The 18,314-nt window shown below is 40.9% G+C and overlaps 3 protein-coding genes across 5 annotated transcripts in view; all 3 read left to right on the forward strand.

The window, feature by feature from the left end:
- Positions 1 to 2,683, forward strand: part of LOC102207240 (polymeric immunoglobulin receptor-like) — a 9,311-nt gene extending 6,628 nt beyond the window's left edge. The window contains exons 5-8 of one of the 3 annotated variants that reach the window (XR_311798.1): positions 298 to 375; positions 487 to 588; positions 692 to 959; positions 1,883 to 2,683. Coding sequence is in view for 1 of the 3 variants with exons in the window: in XM_005735654.1 (XP_005735711.1) it covers positions 298 to 375; positions 487 to 588; positions 692 to 759; positions 875 to 901 (275 nt within the window). In the remaining 2 variants the exon portion in view is untranslated. Of the gene's footprint in view, positions 1 to 297; positions 376 to 486; positions 589 to 691 lie in introns of all 3 variants that reach the window. The other 2 variants (XR_311797.1, XM_005735654.1) reach the window with 2 other exon arrangements.
- Positions 2,684 to 5,363: 2,680 nt separating this feature from the next.
- Positions 5,364 to 8,686, forward strand: tekt4 (tektin 4). The gene is made up of 8 exons (XM_005735655.1): positions 5,364 to 5,383; positions 5,460 to 6,006; positions 6,456 to 6,526; positions 6,645 to 6,788; positions 6,869 to 6,955; positions 7,057 to 7,192; positions 7,264 to 7,418; positions 7,488 to 8,686. Coding segments are annotated over exons 1-8 (1,356 nt in total). The 5' UTR covers positions 5,364 to 5,381; the 3' UTR covers positions 7,702 to 8,686.
- A 6,742-nt stretch (positions 8,687 to 15,428) lies between these two features.
- LOC102207980 (lysyl oxidase homolog 4-like) overlaps positions 15,429 to 18,314 on the forward strand; it is a 19,025-nt gene continuing 16,139 nt past the window's right edge. The window contains exons 1-4 of the mRNA XM_005735656.1: positions 15,429 to 15,485; positions 16,304 to 16,572; positions 16,664 to 17,337; positions 17,951 to 18,162. Coding sequence (XP_005735713.1) covers positions 16,305 to 16,572; positions 16,664 to 17,337; positions 17,951 to 18,162 — 1,154 coding nt within the window. The 5' untranslated portion in view covers positions 15,429 to 15,485; position 16,304. The remainder of the gene's footprint in view (positions 15,486 to 16,303; positions 16,573 to 16,663; positions 17,338 to 17,950; positions 18,163 to 18,314) is intronic.

Below are 18,314 nucleotides of genomic sequence, written 5' to 3' on the forward strand. Positions count from 1 at the left end.
AATCAATGTCTATGCATTAATCTTTATGAGCTTGTCCTTGTAAGGTTAATGCATTTTCTGCTTGTGTATGTGAATTTACATATGTTGCTTTTTGCAGTGTTTCAGACTCCTGCACAATTAGCAGTAAAATAATTTCCCTGCTCCACAGTAGCTATAAATCTGAAGTAAATTGAATGAATAGCGTCAGTGTGATTCAAAACTTTGAACCGGTCAACTGACATATGAATGCTACCAAGCACAGAGGCCTGTTGCTATGTGGACTTAAACTAAATTAGCTAAGTATTTTTCCTCTGGCAGTCTTTCTGCAGCACACCACCACTGAAAATTTTACCACTATATTGGAAATCGTAGGACTAAATTCAACAGATGTCCCCGGTAAGTCTATTAAAGGTAAACTATGTTTCCACATTATGGTAAACATTTGGTATTGGTCCTGAAATTGATGTATTTTTTTTACTCTGTTCTGTTTTGGCTTCTGTTTTTCAGATGCCACAGTCTATGTGGTTTTTCCTGCACGCTCTGTGCTGCTACTGCTACTGTTGTGTGCCCTGGTTATAGTTCATAAGTACAAATATTACAAATTGAAAGGTATTTTTTAATCATAACATACCCACAGCATTCACAACAGACCAATGCACTGAAATTTTCACGCAAAAAAGGCATAAAACTTTCTTATGACGTGTGTATTCAGAAGCTGAAGTCCCCATAAGCAGACATCCACCCAAGGCAGCAGAGGAAGAGGAACTGAGTGCAGCAGATGTACAAAAGATAAAGTCCATCGTCTGTCATAAACCCTATTACAAATGCCCTCCACTATTCTTTGCTTAACAGTGTTTTCTTTCTTCTTTTTTCTTTTCCCTCACTAACCAACTAGTCCCATCAGATGACCACTCATGTCTGAGCTTGCCTCATCAGTGCTGGAGCCAACCCAGCCAACACTGGGCAAGAGGTAGTATCTGGTTAGACACCATGTTTCTATTATTTTCAGGCCTTAGAGTACAATGAACTCGGTTTTATCTGAATTTAGAAGCAGGAAATAAGAGGTCATCCAGGCCTGTATGCCATTAAGAAATCCCTGCAATTTAACTAATAGATGTGTATCATACAGCTTCAAGGACAGATAAGCTGGGTATCAAATATATTTGTGCATTAAAAGCATCCAAACAAGGGATACAAATGTATTGCACAGAAAACAATTTGCATTATACTTGAAATTAGTGCTGTCAGCGTTAATCTCATTGAAATGATGGTTAACACCATAACAGCATTAACACGGTAAATCTATGTTAGCCCCTCGCACACGGATCGCCGCGTGCGAGGGGCTGCACGGCGCTAACGTGTTAACGAGCTAACTGCTCTAACACGTTAACACCCTGCAGCCCTTGCACGGGGCGATCCGCTGTTTGCTCTTTGTTGGTTCTTCTTTAAATTTCTGGAAATCATGAATTTTTGGTGTGCACGAAAAGGCAGACCTTAAAACAGCATTGTGCCTTTTAGCACAGTGAGGAAGAGATGGGTCAAACTGGAAAAAATCACAACAACAGAAGATACCGTTGAAATAAAATTTTCTAATAAGAAAAACAGTTAAACAGTGCCAGTACTAGATTATTCTGTTTGACAGTAGCAGCACAATTTAATATACAATTACTGAAATCGTTTGTAATCCCCACTAGTTTTATTGTTGTGAATGTTCATCTCCTATTTTTTCTGATACGTTTGTCTTCATTTGTATTATTTGATATAACTTAAATGACGTGCCCTACATGTGACATTTTCACATACCTGTGACACTTTAAAAAACCCAAATTGTAAATTATCTGCAAAAGTCAATAATTTCATCTGTATCTGTGCTATTCTTGCTGTCCTGGGACTGTTTCATTAGGCCAATAGCTTTTGGATGAGGAGTATATCCAAATACTGCCTTCACCAGAATTTCATCCTGATATGTCTCATATTGTACGTGCCGGGGACATGCTGAGTCCGCGTTTTCATCAAAGGCAGATGCAGCCAGAAGCTACTGCACAACTGCAGGTGGCTCTCATCCAGGAGACAAGGCAACAACAGATCCAGATACATGTGCAGTCCATGAGCAGATAAATTACACCTCCACAGGAGGCAATACGTCATATTATACACCTTGTGTTTACATATATATTAGTGAATGTCTGTACTGTTATAACAGGTCAACTGTTGGATGAAAATCGAAAGATTTTAGAGCTGGGCTAAGTCTTCAATGTTTCAAAATCCTAACAACGCCGCTGTTGCACAGCCACGAATTTATATGTAAACTATGCGTACAAAGCAACTCATCAGTGTATTGTTGGATGTGCTATCATGGTTTGGGGCCTTATTTCAACAGTGGTGTTGGAGATTTTGTCAAAATTGCCACTGAAAGTTTTTTGTTTGTTTGTTTGTTGTGTATTTAGATTTAGAATTTCTAAAGATGTGCTGCATATAACCTGCCTAAAACTTTGGAGTTGTTGTTTTAAAATAAAGTGCCAAAAGTCTCCCTCTACCAAGAAAATGATTTAATTATCATTTGCCCCCTTTTTTTTCCAAAAATATTTGGAACTACTATGTACCACGAGGGATAAAGTTCCCTCTTTTGCATTTTATTGTTTCTCCAAATTAACCATCATGTTTTAACTAGAGATGGCACAATACCACTTTTTTATGTCCGATACCGATACCGATATCATAAATTTGGATATCTGCCGATACCGATATGAATCCGATAGTGTGTGTTTTTTAATCAATAAAACCGTTTTTTTATATATTGCTGCATTTTGTATAAGTTCATACTCAAGTTTAAATAAACAACAACATTAAAGCTATTCTGTTATACCTGTATGTAAAAAATACACTGCACCCAAAATATTTCATAGTTCAGCAAAACTGATGAATATAATAAACTTAAACCTACTTGTAATGAACCGCTGATCTGTACCATAAGTCATCCTTGCGGGGGTTGTCGGAACTGTATGCGCAGTCACACTAAGGACAGATGTGCTCAGAGGCATGCCCCGTAACGTGTATGGAGCAGTCTGTCGTGGCAGGAATAAGTTGTACAAAGTCCATGTAAGTTACGATAATACTTTGATAAGTATGATAAGTGTGTTTCTAATTTAAGGTATGTTGCTGCGTTTGTATTGTGAGCTATCTGAAAACCTTTTTATTCTGTTCTTACGTTTCTTACATCCATGTGCTATTTTTTAGCTAGACATGTGTGTCATGCAAGCTAGCAGCACCCCATGAGAAACGGGCCGAAGTGTTTAAGTGTTTACCAGAGTTTTGCACCCTTGGCAAGCAGACTGAGGTATGTGATGAGAGGTGATCTGTTGTTATATTTTATTTAACCGAACTGTGTAACCCCTTGATGCTGTTTGAAGTAACCCCTTTTGTTTTATTTAATCTGTGACTGTATATCTCAGAATTACTTGTTTGAACTTGCCTGAATTAACTTAAGCTCATTGTTGTTATTGCTCATTGTTATAGTTCAAAAAGTACTGTACGGGTATCAATTTTTTCTTATTTTATAGTTTTCACGGTGCTCAATGAGAGGAAATAAATGGCTGCACCCGTTAGAGACTCTTCTGTCGTTCTTGATGCCAAGGGCTGCTACACTACTCAATCCTTCCTATTCTGGTATTTTAAAGAGTAAGCAACCTAACTAATAGGGTTCTAAAACTCCCAGCAAAAAAAGAATAGGGAACCACCCCCCACCCTCCACGTCATGATGCTTAATTGACGTAATCAACTTTAATTTGATGCAGTGTGGGGGGAAAAAATGCACAGAAATAAATTATTTTTCAAGAAATAATTAAATAGATTCAACATCTTTCTTCTACAGAATTGCAGACTGCACACATGGTATCTTCCCAAAGGAAAAAGTAGTATAGCTTACTAGGGTATATTAGACTTAACAGTTACTATATACAGTAATGGACTTCTATACATTTTACATCAGATTAAAACTTTGGGCGTAAGATTCAGATAATTATTTATTAAAAGCTAGACATTTTAAATGAGAATAAGAAAGAAAAGTATGTCTTTGTGCCCCCTTTTCCCTGTGAATGCCCTATCGGCCCCCCTGGCTAAACTTTGCTAAATCCGCCCCTGCACAGTTACCAGCTGTCAGCTACATAGAAAAGGATCCGGGTCTAGAAAGTAATATTAAATCAATTCTAACAACAGCTTATCAAGGTTAAACATGCTGCTGTTGTTCAGCTGCTGGTTTCCTCTTTCTGACCGAAGTGGGCGATAAACAAACAAGAGAGACGGACTCACGACAGAAAAGCCGATCAGCTGATCATTAAGCAGTTTCATGATTGAAGTAGCAGCAAGAGAGCGAGGGAGAGAGAAGAGGCAGTCACTCCATATATTGGTTGTTAAGCTTAACGTGGGAATGTTTTACTAACATTCAGAGATGAACTTACACACTTGCTTTACTTCTCTCTGGGATAGCTTTCTCAGAGATGAAACGCTGGATTGGTAGGGAGGCTACAAATACACACAGCCGCTCATTCACGTGAGCACACTGCTCCGAGGTGCTATGGTTATGAGCCGAGTTATGCAGTGTTGCAAGTTTTGTGAGGTGCTTTTTTGATATTTAATGGACCGGATTTCATTTTTTTATTTCTCTCCGATATCCGATCCAGTAATTTATGTCAGTATCGGACCGATACCGATACCTAATATCGGATCAGTCCGTCTCTAGTTTTAGCGTAATAATTTCACAAATAATCATCATCTTGAGAACAGGAAGAGCCAAGGATGCTCTTCGTGGACCACAGCTCAAGCTCAACACCATAACCCCAGACATCCTCGACACCAAACTGGACCACCTGCTCCTGGATCAAAGGCTTCCTCACCACCGTCCTGAATCAGAAAGTCCCCCCACATACCACCCCTTCCCACTCACCACCGCCGCAATGGTCTGAATAATCCTCATCACTCAGGCCACTCATATGACTCTATACTCAGATCAAATCCTTTGCACTACTTCCAAGCACTCCTCTTGATTGCATATATTTCACCAGTTTGTTATTTATTCCTGTTGTCTTACTATTTATACCTGGAGCACCCATAATTTTGTTGTAAATGTACAATGACAATAAAAGGTTATTATATTATATTATATTATATTATATTTAGCAACTAAACAACAAATTCTGTATACTATACTACAGAGATTTAAATGGTTCTCTTCTGGTATACTCTGAATTGGTCCCAGAGTTTTATTATTATTTATCGTATTATTATATACTTGGGTTTGTTGTTTGACTGATATTAGCATTTGATGATTAGCCGTGTCATCTGAGCCAACATGTGTAACTAGGCAACATCAAACAAACAAACCTACAGCTTGGTCCGGACTGTTAATGTTAGTGCTGCTACTTTTTATTTGGGACCAAATCTGCTTTAATCAGTCCAAATAAATCGCGTCTTTTTTCTTGCAGGCCATTTGAATTGTTAAAAAAAAAAATGTGCTCGGATGTTGTAGTATCACGACCTCACTATGACAGCAGAGCTGTAGCTCAGGGGGTCCCGGAGAAAGATCACCTTGTAGCGGCCCCACAGCCGTCCTCGGGCTTAGCCACAGCAGGGTACCGCTCGGCTAAATACACCCCGACTGAATGGTTCTCCAACTACCAAAACTTACTTCAACAAGCCGGTACCGACTGCCACGAAGCTACGAGCCTTCAGCGAGAGTCCAGAACTTTGTACCAAGACACCGATGCATCCACTTTTAAGACACAGGCCGAGGGAACACGTCGTCTGGGAGAGAGACTACAAGAGATCCACTACTGGAAGTCTGAGCTGCAGCGGCACATCGAGCAGCTGCTGGCCGACACGGAGTCACTTGTGGCGCTGAAAACGCGGCTGGAGAAGGCGCTGGATGCCACCGAGATTCCCTATGCTATAGCCATAGACAATCTGAACTGCAGGGCGAGAAGGCTGGGAGCTGACCTGGTCAGAGACACTGTGGAGGAAGAGTTGTTCAAGGTGATAGACAATATTTCATGATCCAAAATAATATCGCCTAAGTGTGGGCTTGCAAAAATCTGAACGTATAATTATAATTATAAGTGAAATTTGTATTTGGATACATTTTCTCAAAAATGTATTTAATCTGATATTTGACCAATTACTGTTAATGGGATATTTTAGACACATTGATATTTTATTTTGGAATAACGCTTTTCAAATTAAAGGGAAAGAATCGCACCTAAGTTAATGGCAAATGTGAACTAGTGTGATCTGATCAACTGGCAGTGGCAGATTTCACCTCATCAAACTAAGAATGTCTGCTTTTTCTTGTCTTCAGTGATATTTAAACATATTTGAACTGATCTTAGCTCTTACTGTAATATTTTCAGAGTAAAACGTTTAATAATGAGATCCAGCAGATGGCAGTAACACATTAACCAGTAAGATGACTCCGTCTTTTGCAGGAAGTGGACTTGATCAGGAGTGTCCAGGCTCTTCTGAAGAGAACTACAGCTCAGGTTGTCAGTCAAATCAAGTAAGTTTGAAACTCTGTTTACTCGGAGTAAAACTGCATAACACGTAGAATTTCATAACATGAAATATTTATATAACTATAAACAGAAAATTTTATTTCATGTGTGTCTATGCATCAGGTTGAACAGAGAAGCCAAGCACACTTTAGAGATGGACTGGTCTGATAAGTACCAGGCCTACCATTTTGATGACCACAGCGGAAGACACAGTAACATGAGTTCAGATACGCAGCACCATCCCAGCTCAGCTGCCATGCAAGAACAGTGAGTTTGAGCAGCTGGAGATATTACATAAACCTAAAAAAACAAGAAACAGTCCTGATAACTTTTTTCACTTGCTGCAGGGTGTCCAGCCACCCATCATGGACGAAGTTTACACAAGACAACCTGTTCAAGGCCGTGCAGGAGGAACAGGCTACCAACAGTCTCAGGTTAGAGCACATACTAGTTCATATACTGCAGCAGAATCTGAAACTGGTCCTGGTTCATTATTTATTATTTGCTTTAAACAAATGGAATCCTTGTGTGTTAGATTGCTGGTAGAGCAGGTGCTGCAGGACACGGCTGAGGATCTGAGAGTCCAGTGCTCCAGTGTTGACCGAGCCTTCAGCGAACGCTGTGTGGAGCTGAATGAGGCCAAGACACAGCTCAATATGCAGCTCAAACAGGTGGATAAACTGAATGACAGAGTAAATGACTGGTTATTAGTTGATGATTGATTGTATTATCTCATGTGTAGATCTTGGAGCAAATTGGTGCCCAGGAGAAAAACATTGTGGCTCTGCAGCAGGCCATTCACAACAAAGAAGCTCCACTGCGAGTAGCTCAGTCCAGACTTTACCTTCGCTCCCTCAGACCCAACATGGAGCTGTGCAGGGATGAACCCCAACTCAGGTATGCATGCACAAAACAATAAACTGCTTTGTCTTTCTCGCTGCTCTGATTTTTTGCTTCTGTCTGTAGTTTGGAAGGGGAGGTGAAGCAGATTGATGCCACTCTGGCATCTCTACAGCAGAAGCTGAGCAAAGCCAGAGAGTCCCTGTCTCGTCTGGAGGAGTCACGCATGGCGTTGGAGAAAGACATCAACTGCAAAACCCACTCACTGTTCATCGACAGGGAAAAGTGCATGACTCACCGTAAACGATACCCGACCACTTCAGCACTGTCAGGATACTGAAAGGTTCAACACGTCTTTGTTTGGCTCTTTTTTGTGTTGCTGTAATTAGTAATAAACAAATAAATAAATCATGTGTACAAGAGAGCCTGAAACCTTATATTGAAAAAAAATTCCATTTCAGTTCCTTTTCATGGCCACAATATTCTTTATTCATTCACATATTCTAAAAAGATTGACAATATGTGGCTCGAACAGAACTACTTTAAAGTACAAGTGTTAAAAACTGCTACATCAGAGGAAAACCCAAAACTACAGGCAATGTACATAACAGGTGTACAGCTGGGAGAAGACAGGCTAAACAACAAATATAAGATTAGGTCATAGTTTAATGTAGATATGCACTTCTGAGACATGGTTATGACCGATATAAAGATGAGTTTTTACATTTAGTACTGAAGGCATTAATATGACCACATATTTGATCACAGTTTTGTATACTGTTCGGTTTGTTTTGGTTCTGTCCTTTTAGCGTTCATAAGTAAAACACATATCTTCTGTCTCAGGGATATCTTCATACACATGATCACCATCATCATTATCATAGATGTGCCAGTTGTTCCGCTCCTCAGAAGAACCCAAATTGAAACACGCCTCAACAGCTTGGTTTTTGTAAGTCTAAAAAACAAATAGAAGGAAAGATTACAATGACGAAGGAAACTCGCAGTGAAATTCAGAGGTCACAATAAGATGGACACGTGGCATAACAATTTCTTGATGATAACATATTTATTTGGCCCACTAGCACCAGGTGCATCTATTTCTCTGATTTTTTTAGCCTAAATTGAGTAAATAGGAGTCTACAGAAATGTAATATTGAAATAATGTACACATTTTAGAGGACATGGTGGGAAGATGTTCCTGAGAATAAACGTAACATTTACAGGACCACTGCCAAAGCAAGCTAAATCGCCAGTACGGTGCAGCAAACATTGCACTTTCGAAACTTCTGATACTGTCTCGTGTATTTTCCTCTCACATGATCCTTAAGCTTTACTTCTCCTGCTTCTTCAGTGTTTATCGTGATTCTGTTCATGGCGATGTCAGCTGCTGGAGCAACACAGAAAACAATAAATTAAAGTGCTTGTGTGTGGACAAATCTATATATGTGTTTGTGTGCATATGTGTGTTTTACCTCTCACTTTGGTGCATTTATAAACCTTGATCCAAGCCACTGTCGGTATCAGCATTATAACCAGAGGTGCGGGCAGAAAGTAAACCAGAATGTGAATTGCTGCAGGAAAAGAAATATTTAAGAGAATAAAATCTGCACAGAAGTATCATAATATCCACATATCATATGTTCCAGTCTAAACAGCAGAAATAGCACCAAATCTCTAGACTGATCAGCATTTGGTACCTTGTGTTCCTTATTTCATTAATAGTTAAATGAGCACTCCTATTTTATAATCACAAATCATTGAAATTTTGAATGCATGAGGATTTACATCACGTTTAAGTCCCTTTAACCCAAAAGAAAAAGAGCTATCTAGGAGAACATAAATCTTACTGTACAGCAACATTTTTTTTCTCGCCTTTGACTTGAAGCTCAACAGCAGAGAAAACATCTCGTCCACTGTTTCTTTGGACACCACAAAGGTATAAACCAGAATCCCTTCTGGTCAGTCTGGTAATGCTCACTGTAAATTTTCCTAACACTGTGTCATCATCAAGTCTGAATCGTCCATTTTCTTTGTTGTCAGAGGTGATCAGTGCCTGCTGCAGACATGTGGAGGGCCGTGTTCCTCTGCAGATGTACTTCAGGCTGTTCTGGTACTCAGACTCGTAAGGACAACTGATGGTCACTGAATCTTCTTTATAGCTTTTTATTTTGGTCACACTGTTACAGCAGCTGTCTGTCAGAAAGATAAACATCAAAAATTGTCACAAGCTAAAATACAGACTAAGTAAATGCAAAGAAAAAGATGTCAAAAAACTAAAATAAGTTTCACATTTAATTTTATCCTGTCATCCAAATATGTGTGCGGCTTATCTAAGCAACATGCTTATATCTGTACTGTATTACTTTTTATTTTTGTGTGTATCCTTTGCTTCCTTCCATGTTTCACAATGAAAGAGAAACCTCTGTTTCATCGTGACACATGGAGTGCAGAAAGGTCAAATGTTGCTCAAATGTTGTTCATGCTGACGAGTGTCACTAATGTAAGTGCAAAAAAAATTTGTCAATGCTTTGTTTTGAAAACCTTCTCCAGTGTGCTCTAGCTACTTTTGACAAATCCATCTGTTGTCAGAGAACCCCACCCCCCAAAACTACAACATACTAAATAACTATATAAGGTCATTTTATTTACCTTGCCCAACATCCACTGTGACTTCAGCGTAGATGTCATTTCCAAATAAGGAGATGCCACACCAGTATTCCCCTGCATCCCTTTTCTGCAAGTTGAAGATCGTCACAGTGAAGATTTGAGCCTTTGTGTCATCGTAGATGGAGTATTTTTTGTTTTTCGGTTGTGTCGTCATGATAAGAACATCACTCTTGCCACAGTTTGACTTGCACAGGTACTTCTCGGAAGATTGAAATCCCGTCTTATAGGAACAAGAAACATTAACATCTGCCCCCTCATATCCAGACACACGGATCACCCCAGCTGTGCTGGTGACACAGCTCAGAGAAACTGTAAACAGAAGAAAACAGTGTTAGGTACAGACAGGGACAGCTGGTATGAATGGGCTGACAGGGCTAGGCCCTCCCTGGGCTTTTCAAGAAAAAACTATAAGAAATTATATAAAATTCCCCTCTGACCCCTGCGGGCAATCTATCCTTCAAGCTCGGATCCTCAACCAGAGCCCTGGGGTTGAGGGTCCTGCGCAGTATCTTAGCTGTTCCTAGGACTGTGCTCTTCTGGGATCACTCGCCTAGCTTGGGAGTCACCCTACCCAGTGCTCCGATTACAACTGGGACTACTGTTACCGTCACTCTCCGCATCTTCTCAAGCTCCTCTCTGAGCCCTTGGTACTTCTCCAGCTTCTCGTGCTCCTTCTTCCTGGTGTTGCTGTCATTCAGTATCGCTACATCTATCACTACAGCCATCTTCCTCTGCTTGTCTACCACCACTATGTCCGGTTGGTTAGCCACCACCATTTGGTCTGTCTGTACCTGGAAGTACCACAGGATCTTAGCTCGGTCATTCTCCACCACCCTACAGAGCGTTTCTCATTTTGACCTCGGGACTTCCAGGCCATACTGGGCACAGATGTTCCTGTACACTATGCCAGCCACTTGGTTATGGCGTTCCAGTTATGCCCTGCCTGCTAGCATCTTGCACCCTGCTGTTATGTGCTGGATTGTCTCAGGGGCATCTTTACACAGCCTGCACCTGGGGTCTTGCCTGGTGTGATAGACCCCAGCCTCTATGGATCTTGTGCTCAGAGCTTGTTCCTGTGCTGCCATGATTAGTGCCTCTCTGCTGTCTTTCAGTCCAGCTTTGTCCAGCCACTGGAAAGACTTATGGATGTCAGCCACTTCCTCTATCTGCCGGTGGTGCATACTGTGCAGGGGCTTGTCCTTCCTTCTGCTTAGCATACAGCCTCAGGTTGCTGGATGGGGTGAAACCCTCCATGCATGGAAAGGAGCTTCCTGGTCTTTATGTCAGTGGCTTCTATCTCCTCCTTTGGCCGACTGATTATCCCAGCAGGTTACCTGATCATGGGCAGGGCGTAGGTGTTGATAGGCCAGATCTTTTTCTTACCATTCATTTGACTCCTCGGGACTTGCCTGACCCTCTGCAGGTACTTGGTGGTTACAGCTTTCCTAGCAGCCTCGTCATGGTTCCCATTTGCCTGCGGGATCCCCAGGTGCTCGTAGCTGTCCTCTAGGTCTGCAATATTACCTTCTGGTAGTTCATTCCCCTCTGTTCTGACTACCTTCCCTCTCTTTGTTATCTTCCAAATACAATTCTCCAGTCCGAGCGACATTCCAATGTCCTTGCTGTATATCCCACCAGGATATGCTGTATATCCTAGTGGGATATACAGCAAGGAAATTAATGGTTCCTTAAAATCTTAAAAATGGGTTTTAAGGAAGCAGGGCAATTCCCATTTTTTAAAATAAACACAAAAAACTTTCTAAAATTCAGCAGCAGTGTTACACGTCACCAACAACTCCACATTCTCTCTCTGTACCTGGATAGTGTCTTCCCACAGCACCAAAGGACTCTGCGAGCGATCTTCTCTCACCCTGGGAGCACCTGTCCCTCACCTCTTTTTCCGTCTGCCTCATCTCTGTGCTATGTGCTATTCTGTGATCTCAGGGGCACACATATTACTCCAAGCTAAACACAAAATACAATTATTGTGTGTCTTTCGGCTAAGAAAATGGATGGAATTTCTTCTTTTTGAGCAAATTATATTTGATGAATGATTGTGATTGGTTTGGACATATTTGTAAGTGGTGACCAAAAACTGGAATCAAGTATTTGCAATAACTAGTAATGAATCTTTCACATCGCTGCAGATGAATTTTGGTTCTCTCTTCCCTGCAGAAGCATGCTATAATGACTGTACTGTATATATGTTCCCTATCTCCTCCTAGACAAGTGAACCAATCTTGATGAGCTGTTATGAAATTTGATTAGGACAGTGTAATGCCAACATCTGTAGAGTGTATACAAATCCCAAAATTGTATACATTTGTACATCTGACAGTTCAGTTGATCACTGAATGGAATTTATGCATAGCATAGAATGAAACACCATCACAGCATCATACTATAAAGATCGCGGTATATGTATGTTTGTGTGTTTGTATGTTCCCTGTTTGCTAATGTCTATAATGGCCAAATAACATCACACAGGCTTTACATCCCTGACTGAAATTATCCCATTGCTTAGACTTTGTGATATCTAAAGAAAATTCTCAGTGCAAAATGAAACATGAGGCACTCCTCATGTTTTATTTATAATGAGAAGTGAACAACAGTCATTCAGTGCCTCATTTTTAGTAGTGCTAAGGAGATACATTCTGAGTACACCCACAGCACTGAGTGAGCAAATATTTATGAAAATAAAACATAAGGTGTGTGGATGTGGTTTAAAGTGAGTTTAATCCAGCATCTCTTCATTCAAAACAGAAGACTTGTTTAGATTAGTTTGCACATAGCGACAGGCAAGCCTGCAGACAATTATATCCATAAAACCAGACAAATCTATTCTTAAGTGTTACATTTTTCAGCAATATTCTCAATATAAGAAAGTTGTTTACATAAATTAAATGGACTGCTGTTAATAAATAAATGTAACTTACTGCAGTGGATGAATAACAGGTACTGAGTGCGCCACATCTTCATGTACTAATGTGGTCGTAAATCTAATCATAGGTGCCAGCAAATATTAAAATCTCTCAGTTCCCCATTCAAATCCCCTTTCTGGTGCCATTTCCTGCCTTGTGAACTTTCCAGTTAAAAGTTCCAGTTAAAAGTTCAACCATTGAAAAAGAGAAGTCAGTATAAAAAAGCATAGTTCATATGCATTAAAGTTTCTATAACACCTTAAATTTGATTACTTTGTCATTTAAAACAAAACAAAGCACATATCAACCCATGAGCAATCTGGATTGCCTAATCACTACAGTTTGCTCCTGTGACATAAGTGTTTCACTCTGTCTTTCACTCATAAACATGGTACTTTTCTTTACTTTTCTTTAATTTCTTTTAACATTGTTTGCCTTGGTTTATTATGTTATGAGCCAGCTGCTCCCGAACCTTTATTTTCTCACTAATTTCGGCATTTGTCCTATGTGAGGGAGTTCTGCCTATACCATCTGTTCATGATGGCCTTACAAATATGCCTTCAAATATGCCAATACCAAAATATTTGACATGACCTAGGTATATCGTGACCCAGGATTTTGACAATAACCAAATGAACATAAAAAACCCCCGAAGAATGTGCATAACCAGGACAAAAAAGAATGAATATTGTTTCACACAATAGCTTGAAAGCATAATCACATTTTCATTGCGGTCTTACTTTATTTGAACACTTATTGTTGGAACTTTTTGCCATATTCATCAGTTTCCAGCCACAGAAACAGTCTGGGTTACAGCAAAATCTTCCTATCAATCATTGCCTCCACTAGAGAGAGCTCTTGAGCTTCATTGTCTCCCCTCTCCTCACGTTGCTTCACAGCGACCTGGTTTCTGCCTCAAGGACAGCATCAAGGCCTGGGGCGACTTCTAAAAATAAAAATGACTCACACATTAAAACGTTTCGGTAAGTCTTATATTTGTGATTTATGGAGAAACAGAGCCAAATGGTGGTCAGGGAGGCCATGCTAACCACAGATTAAACTGTGGCCTCCCCGCACAAACCGATGGTGAATCGGCAGGAAAAGATGTTGGGGGGGGGGGGCGACTATGTCTGCAGTCACAGAGGCTTCACACATGGTCTTAGATGTGGAGTTACACAAAGTTTAGTTTTTATTCTTTATTTTCAGGGACCACAAACATTGATCTCATAAGGCCAGATTTAGCTACTAACTAAATTCCATCAACAGTTGTTGGGCAGGAACTCAATGTTAAATAAACTACATGCTAGATACAGATACAAGTAGCTGCTGTTTTTTTCTAGTCTTCCATTTAAATTTATCAACAATTAAAAATAATAAACTTCAGCAAGCATTCCAGATTATATAGAAATGTCTGATATATAATGCTGTTGATATTTACATGAAATGTGTTATAAAGACAAGCCGTTCATTGTTATTTCAACAAAGAGGGGGATTAAAACACAGCCCTTAATAAACCAGAAAAGAATTGATCCATACTTAATAACATTTGCCATTTCCATAAAAGGAAAAGGTTTCTATGGATTGTTAAGTAGTTAATGCAAAGATTTGAAGTTGCTGCTTCATAAGTGTTTAAGCACTAAAGCCTCTTTGGGATTATCTGCTCTTTTTTTTTATAAAATCACAGGGCTGCCATTTGACTCTATTCTTAGAGATAACTTTCTTCACGTAATGAGGTGCCACGACTGAGGATGTTATGAAACTTCAAGTTCATGCAAAGAGTTCAGACATGCAGTTTCACTCGCACTGCAGAGCACATAGTATTTATTTTATGACACCGCCAACTGTGGGCAGGGCAGGGTGCCAGGCTTGTGTGTGAGAGAGAGAGAACATGTGATTTTATCATTGCATGGAATAAAAGACTTCACAAAGGAAACAAGTAAAAGTAAAAGTAATGAGATTGAGATTTAGAATTGTGTAAGATTTGACACACAATAAAACAAGCATCCATTGACTGGAATATATGTTTGCCTGGGGGGGGGGGGGAGAGATTAGAGATTCTTATAAAAATTACAGGCTTTTAAAATTCAAGCTCACGTGTCAAGTGAGCCAAACATGTGACCAGACCAGGGAGTTTACCCACCTGCTGCAATATATAGCATATATTCAATTTGGAGCAACTGTGACCACATAATTTTCTCTGAGATTAATAAAGTATTCTGATTCATATGTATGCACTGGGAGACTAGGAGAGAATAAAAGTCATTGATTTGTTTATGTTTTCATCGATTTCCATGGTCAGTTTCCCTTTTCCAGATTTCCTTTGACGGACAGTATGTGTTGGAAAGGAGAAACGTGACCAGAGGAAGGAAAAACTCCTTAAATGAATAAAATGGGAGGGATGGAGAGCCAACCTGAGGGAGTGACAGAAGAAGAAAGAGGGAGGGAAAGAGGAGAATAGAGACAGCAGGACCAAGCTCACTGCCCCAGTGCTCTCCTTTCTTTCCTCCAGAAGCTCAAGGCTGAGATCAACAGATAGGTAAGTTTTCTCCAGCATTTTTATTTTGTTCTCCTCTCCTTCTGTTTATTTTTTATTTCATTTTTTTCTCGTTGTGTTTTTCCTCAATAACTGAAAATTTCATCTCTGTAACTAATTGAAGTCATCCTCAGTCAACATTTGTATGAGGGCCCATGATCCATACACAAAGCAGAATTTGTCTGACTCCTAAATCCATAAAGTGTTTCTATCATCCTCTAGACCTTCTCCTCACAGCTTGCTCCTCACCACTAGTTAGCTACTCTGCTAGAAGACAAACATTTTAGAGGTTGTAATTATTGCTCATTAACTACAGCATCTCGCACAGATGGAGACCTGCTGCTCTATTTATGTGTGAGAGCATTTTTATGACAATGTTTATTTGCTTATGTGTCTGTTGGCCTAATACGTGCAACTAAACTTGAGGGTTTGCGGAAAGCCAGAATTTCCGTTGGCTGGATGCAGAAGCTACTTTTAGCTCCGGTTATTACTCCCTGTGCCTTGACTGGTTCAGGCTGTTTCTCAAACCTCCCGCTGTACTTTAAATGACTCTGATTATTTTAAAGGATAAAAACATCTATCAATCTTTCATTTTACTGTGGAATGTCCCATTAGGGTTGAAGAAAAGGTTTCTAATTATATGTTCTGTTAGACTATGGAATGTGACTTCCATGGCTTTGTGTTATTTTGAAGATTTTTGTGGTAACATACACATTTATTTTGGGAGCTGCAAGCATCTTGTCTGCTTTGCTCTTTTGAGCTGATGTCAGGCTGATGTTTCTATCAGCCTGTGTTTCACTCTTTGTTTTCCCCCCTACCAGGATGCGGTGGCTCAGCTCCTTGTCTACGCTCCTTGTCCTGCTTCTCCTCTGCCCCCCCTCGTTTTATGCACAGGAGGTCCATGTACGCCTTGCAGGCTTAAACCGGCGCAGTACAAACGAAGGACGTGTGGAGGTGCTCTACAATGGCGCATGGGGCACTGTGTGTGATGATGAGGTAGATCTTAACCTGGCCAATGTGATATGCCGGCAGTTGGGCTTCCAGCGCAGCTTGACCTGGGCACACAGTGCCAGGTTTGGCCAAGGACAAGGTAGGTCCAGCCAAAAGTGTGAAGCTTTAAAATACAAGTCTCTTGATTGATTTCCCTTTATTTGATGACTTGCCACTCTTTCTTGTGTTAGGTGTGATCTGGTTAGACAATGTGCGCTGCAGAGGCACAGAGGCCTCTATTGCAGAATGTCGTTCCAATGGTTGGGGGGTCAATGACTGTAGCCATGCTGAGGATCTAGGAGTTGTTTGCAGCCCAGAAAGGAGACCCGGTTTCCCTGCTGTGACTGTAGAAGAGAGTCCTTCATCTTCCAACCAGCAAAGACAGAGAAACCAGTCACCAAGACAGTCTCTGTCGCCCCCAGCTCCACCTCCAGGCCCAGCACACATCTCATCTGCCTCTCAAAGAGGCCATGAGATTGCTCTCCATCGCAACCCAGTCTCTTCCCGCCGTAGCAACATCTCCCCACAAGAAAATGGTCATGAGATCCAGATCTTGCGACGAAATCGAGGTGGTTCAAGAGACAACAACCAAGTCAGCCCAGCTGCTCCACAAGGGCACCAGCTACTTTCACGTCTGGCAAATGGTGAAACTTACAGGCAAAGACAGGAAACGGCACGGAGCAGTCCACAGGAAGGGAGACAACAGGAAGAGGAGAGGGTGAACAGGCAGTCCCAATATCAGCCTGAATCCCAGATCCCCTCTGGGAGGAGGAGTGACAGGAATCAGCAGCTCAGTGGGAACCATGTTGAACCAGAAACTCTTTATCCAGACATAGGAGCGGAGAATGGTGCATACTACACACAGGTAAACACACACACACACACACACAATACACACAGCCTCTAGTGCACACCAAAGAAGCAACCCAGTCTAGTTTTAGCCAGACTTCTGCAGAAATGTCATTTGTGGAACCACAGGCCAGTGGACATGTATAATTAGAGACAAACCTAAAACCAGACCTTCCCCAGAACCAGTTCTTATGAATTGCCATGGCCTGAAGTTTAGTTTAACCACCAATAGCTCTTCCTCTGAAGGAAAAACTTTAGATCAGAGGAAACTCTGCTATTTATCCCTGCTGTTTGACTTTATTTTTTCTTCTTTTCAACTTGCCGAGTTTACACTTCTTGACCATTTTGTAATCACGATGACACATATCCCAACACGTTAAACAAACTCTGTCGACCTCTGTTAGTTTCTTTCCTGCTGCCAACAGTATTTAATGTGGATGATTAGAGACAACGCATAGGAATCTCCTCGTGTTATTCTTGTCTTGATTGTGTGCTATCTGCTTATGCTTATTTAAACAGTAGGACAATGTGTCAACCTTTAAATGAATTGTTGATGCGAAGCTAAAAAGACAACAATGATTATTTATTTGGGATAAATCAGTGCCCGTTCTGTTTTTTCCTGTCAACAGGGATCTGAGAGAGTTCACTTAGAGGAGGCTCGTCTGCGGCCAGTGTTGTCCAGCAGCCACGGCGGTCTGGTCACAGAGGGAGTGCTGGAAGTGAAGCATGCTGGGAAGTGGCGTCATGTATGTAATCGTGGATGGGACCTGAGCAGCAGCCGTGTTGTCTGTGGCATGTTAGGATTCCCTGCAGCAGAAGCGTTTGAGCAAAACGCCTACCGGTAAGTATGTTACTGTGGGCCAGGCAGAGTACCAGAGGTGGAAAGAGACATAGAAATGGATGTGTGTGTGTGTGTGTGTGTGTGTGTGTGTGTGTGTGTATATACGTGTGCGCCTAAGTGAAAGGGATGGAAAAGTATAATGGACTAACATC

This window comes from Pundamilia nyererei, unplaced genomic scaffold (assembly GCF_000239375.1).
Source record: "Pundamilia nyererei isolate P.nyererei 1_Seehausen unplaced genomic scaffold, PunNye1.0 scaffold00065, whole genome shotgun sequence".
NCBI lineage: Eukaryota > Metazoa > Chordata > Actinopteri > Cichliformes > Cichlidae > Pundamilia > Pundamilia nyererei.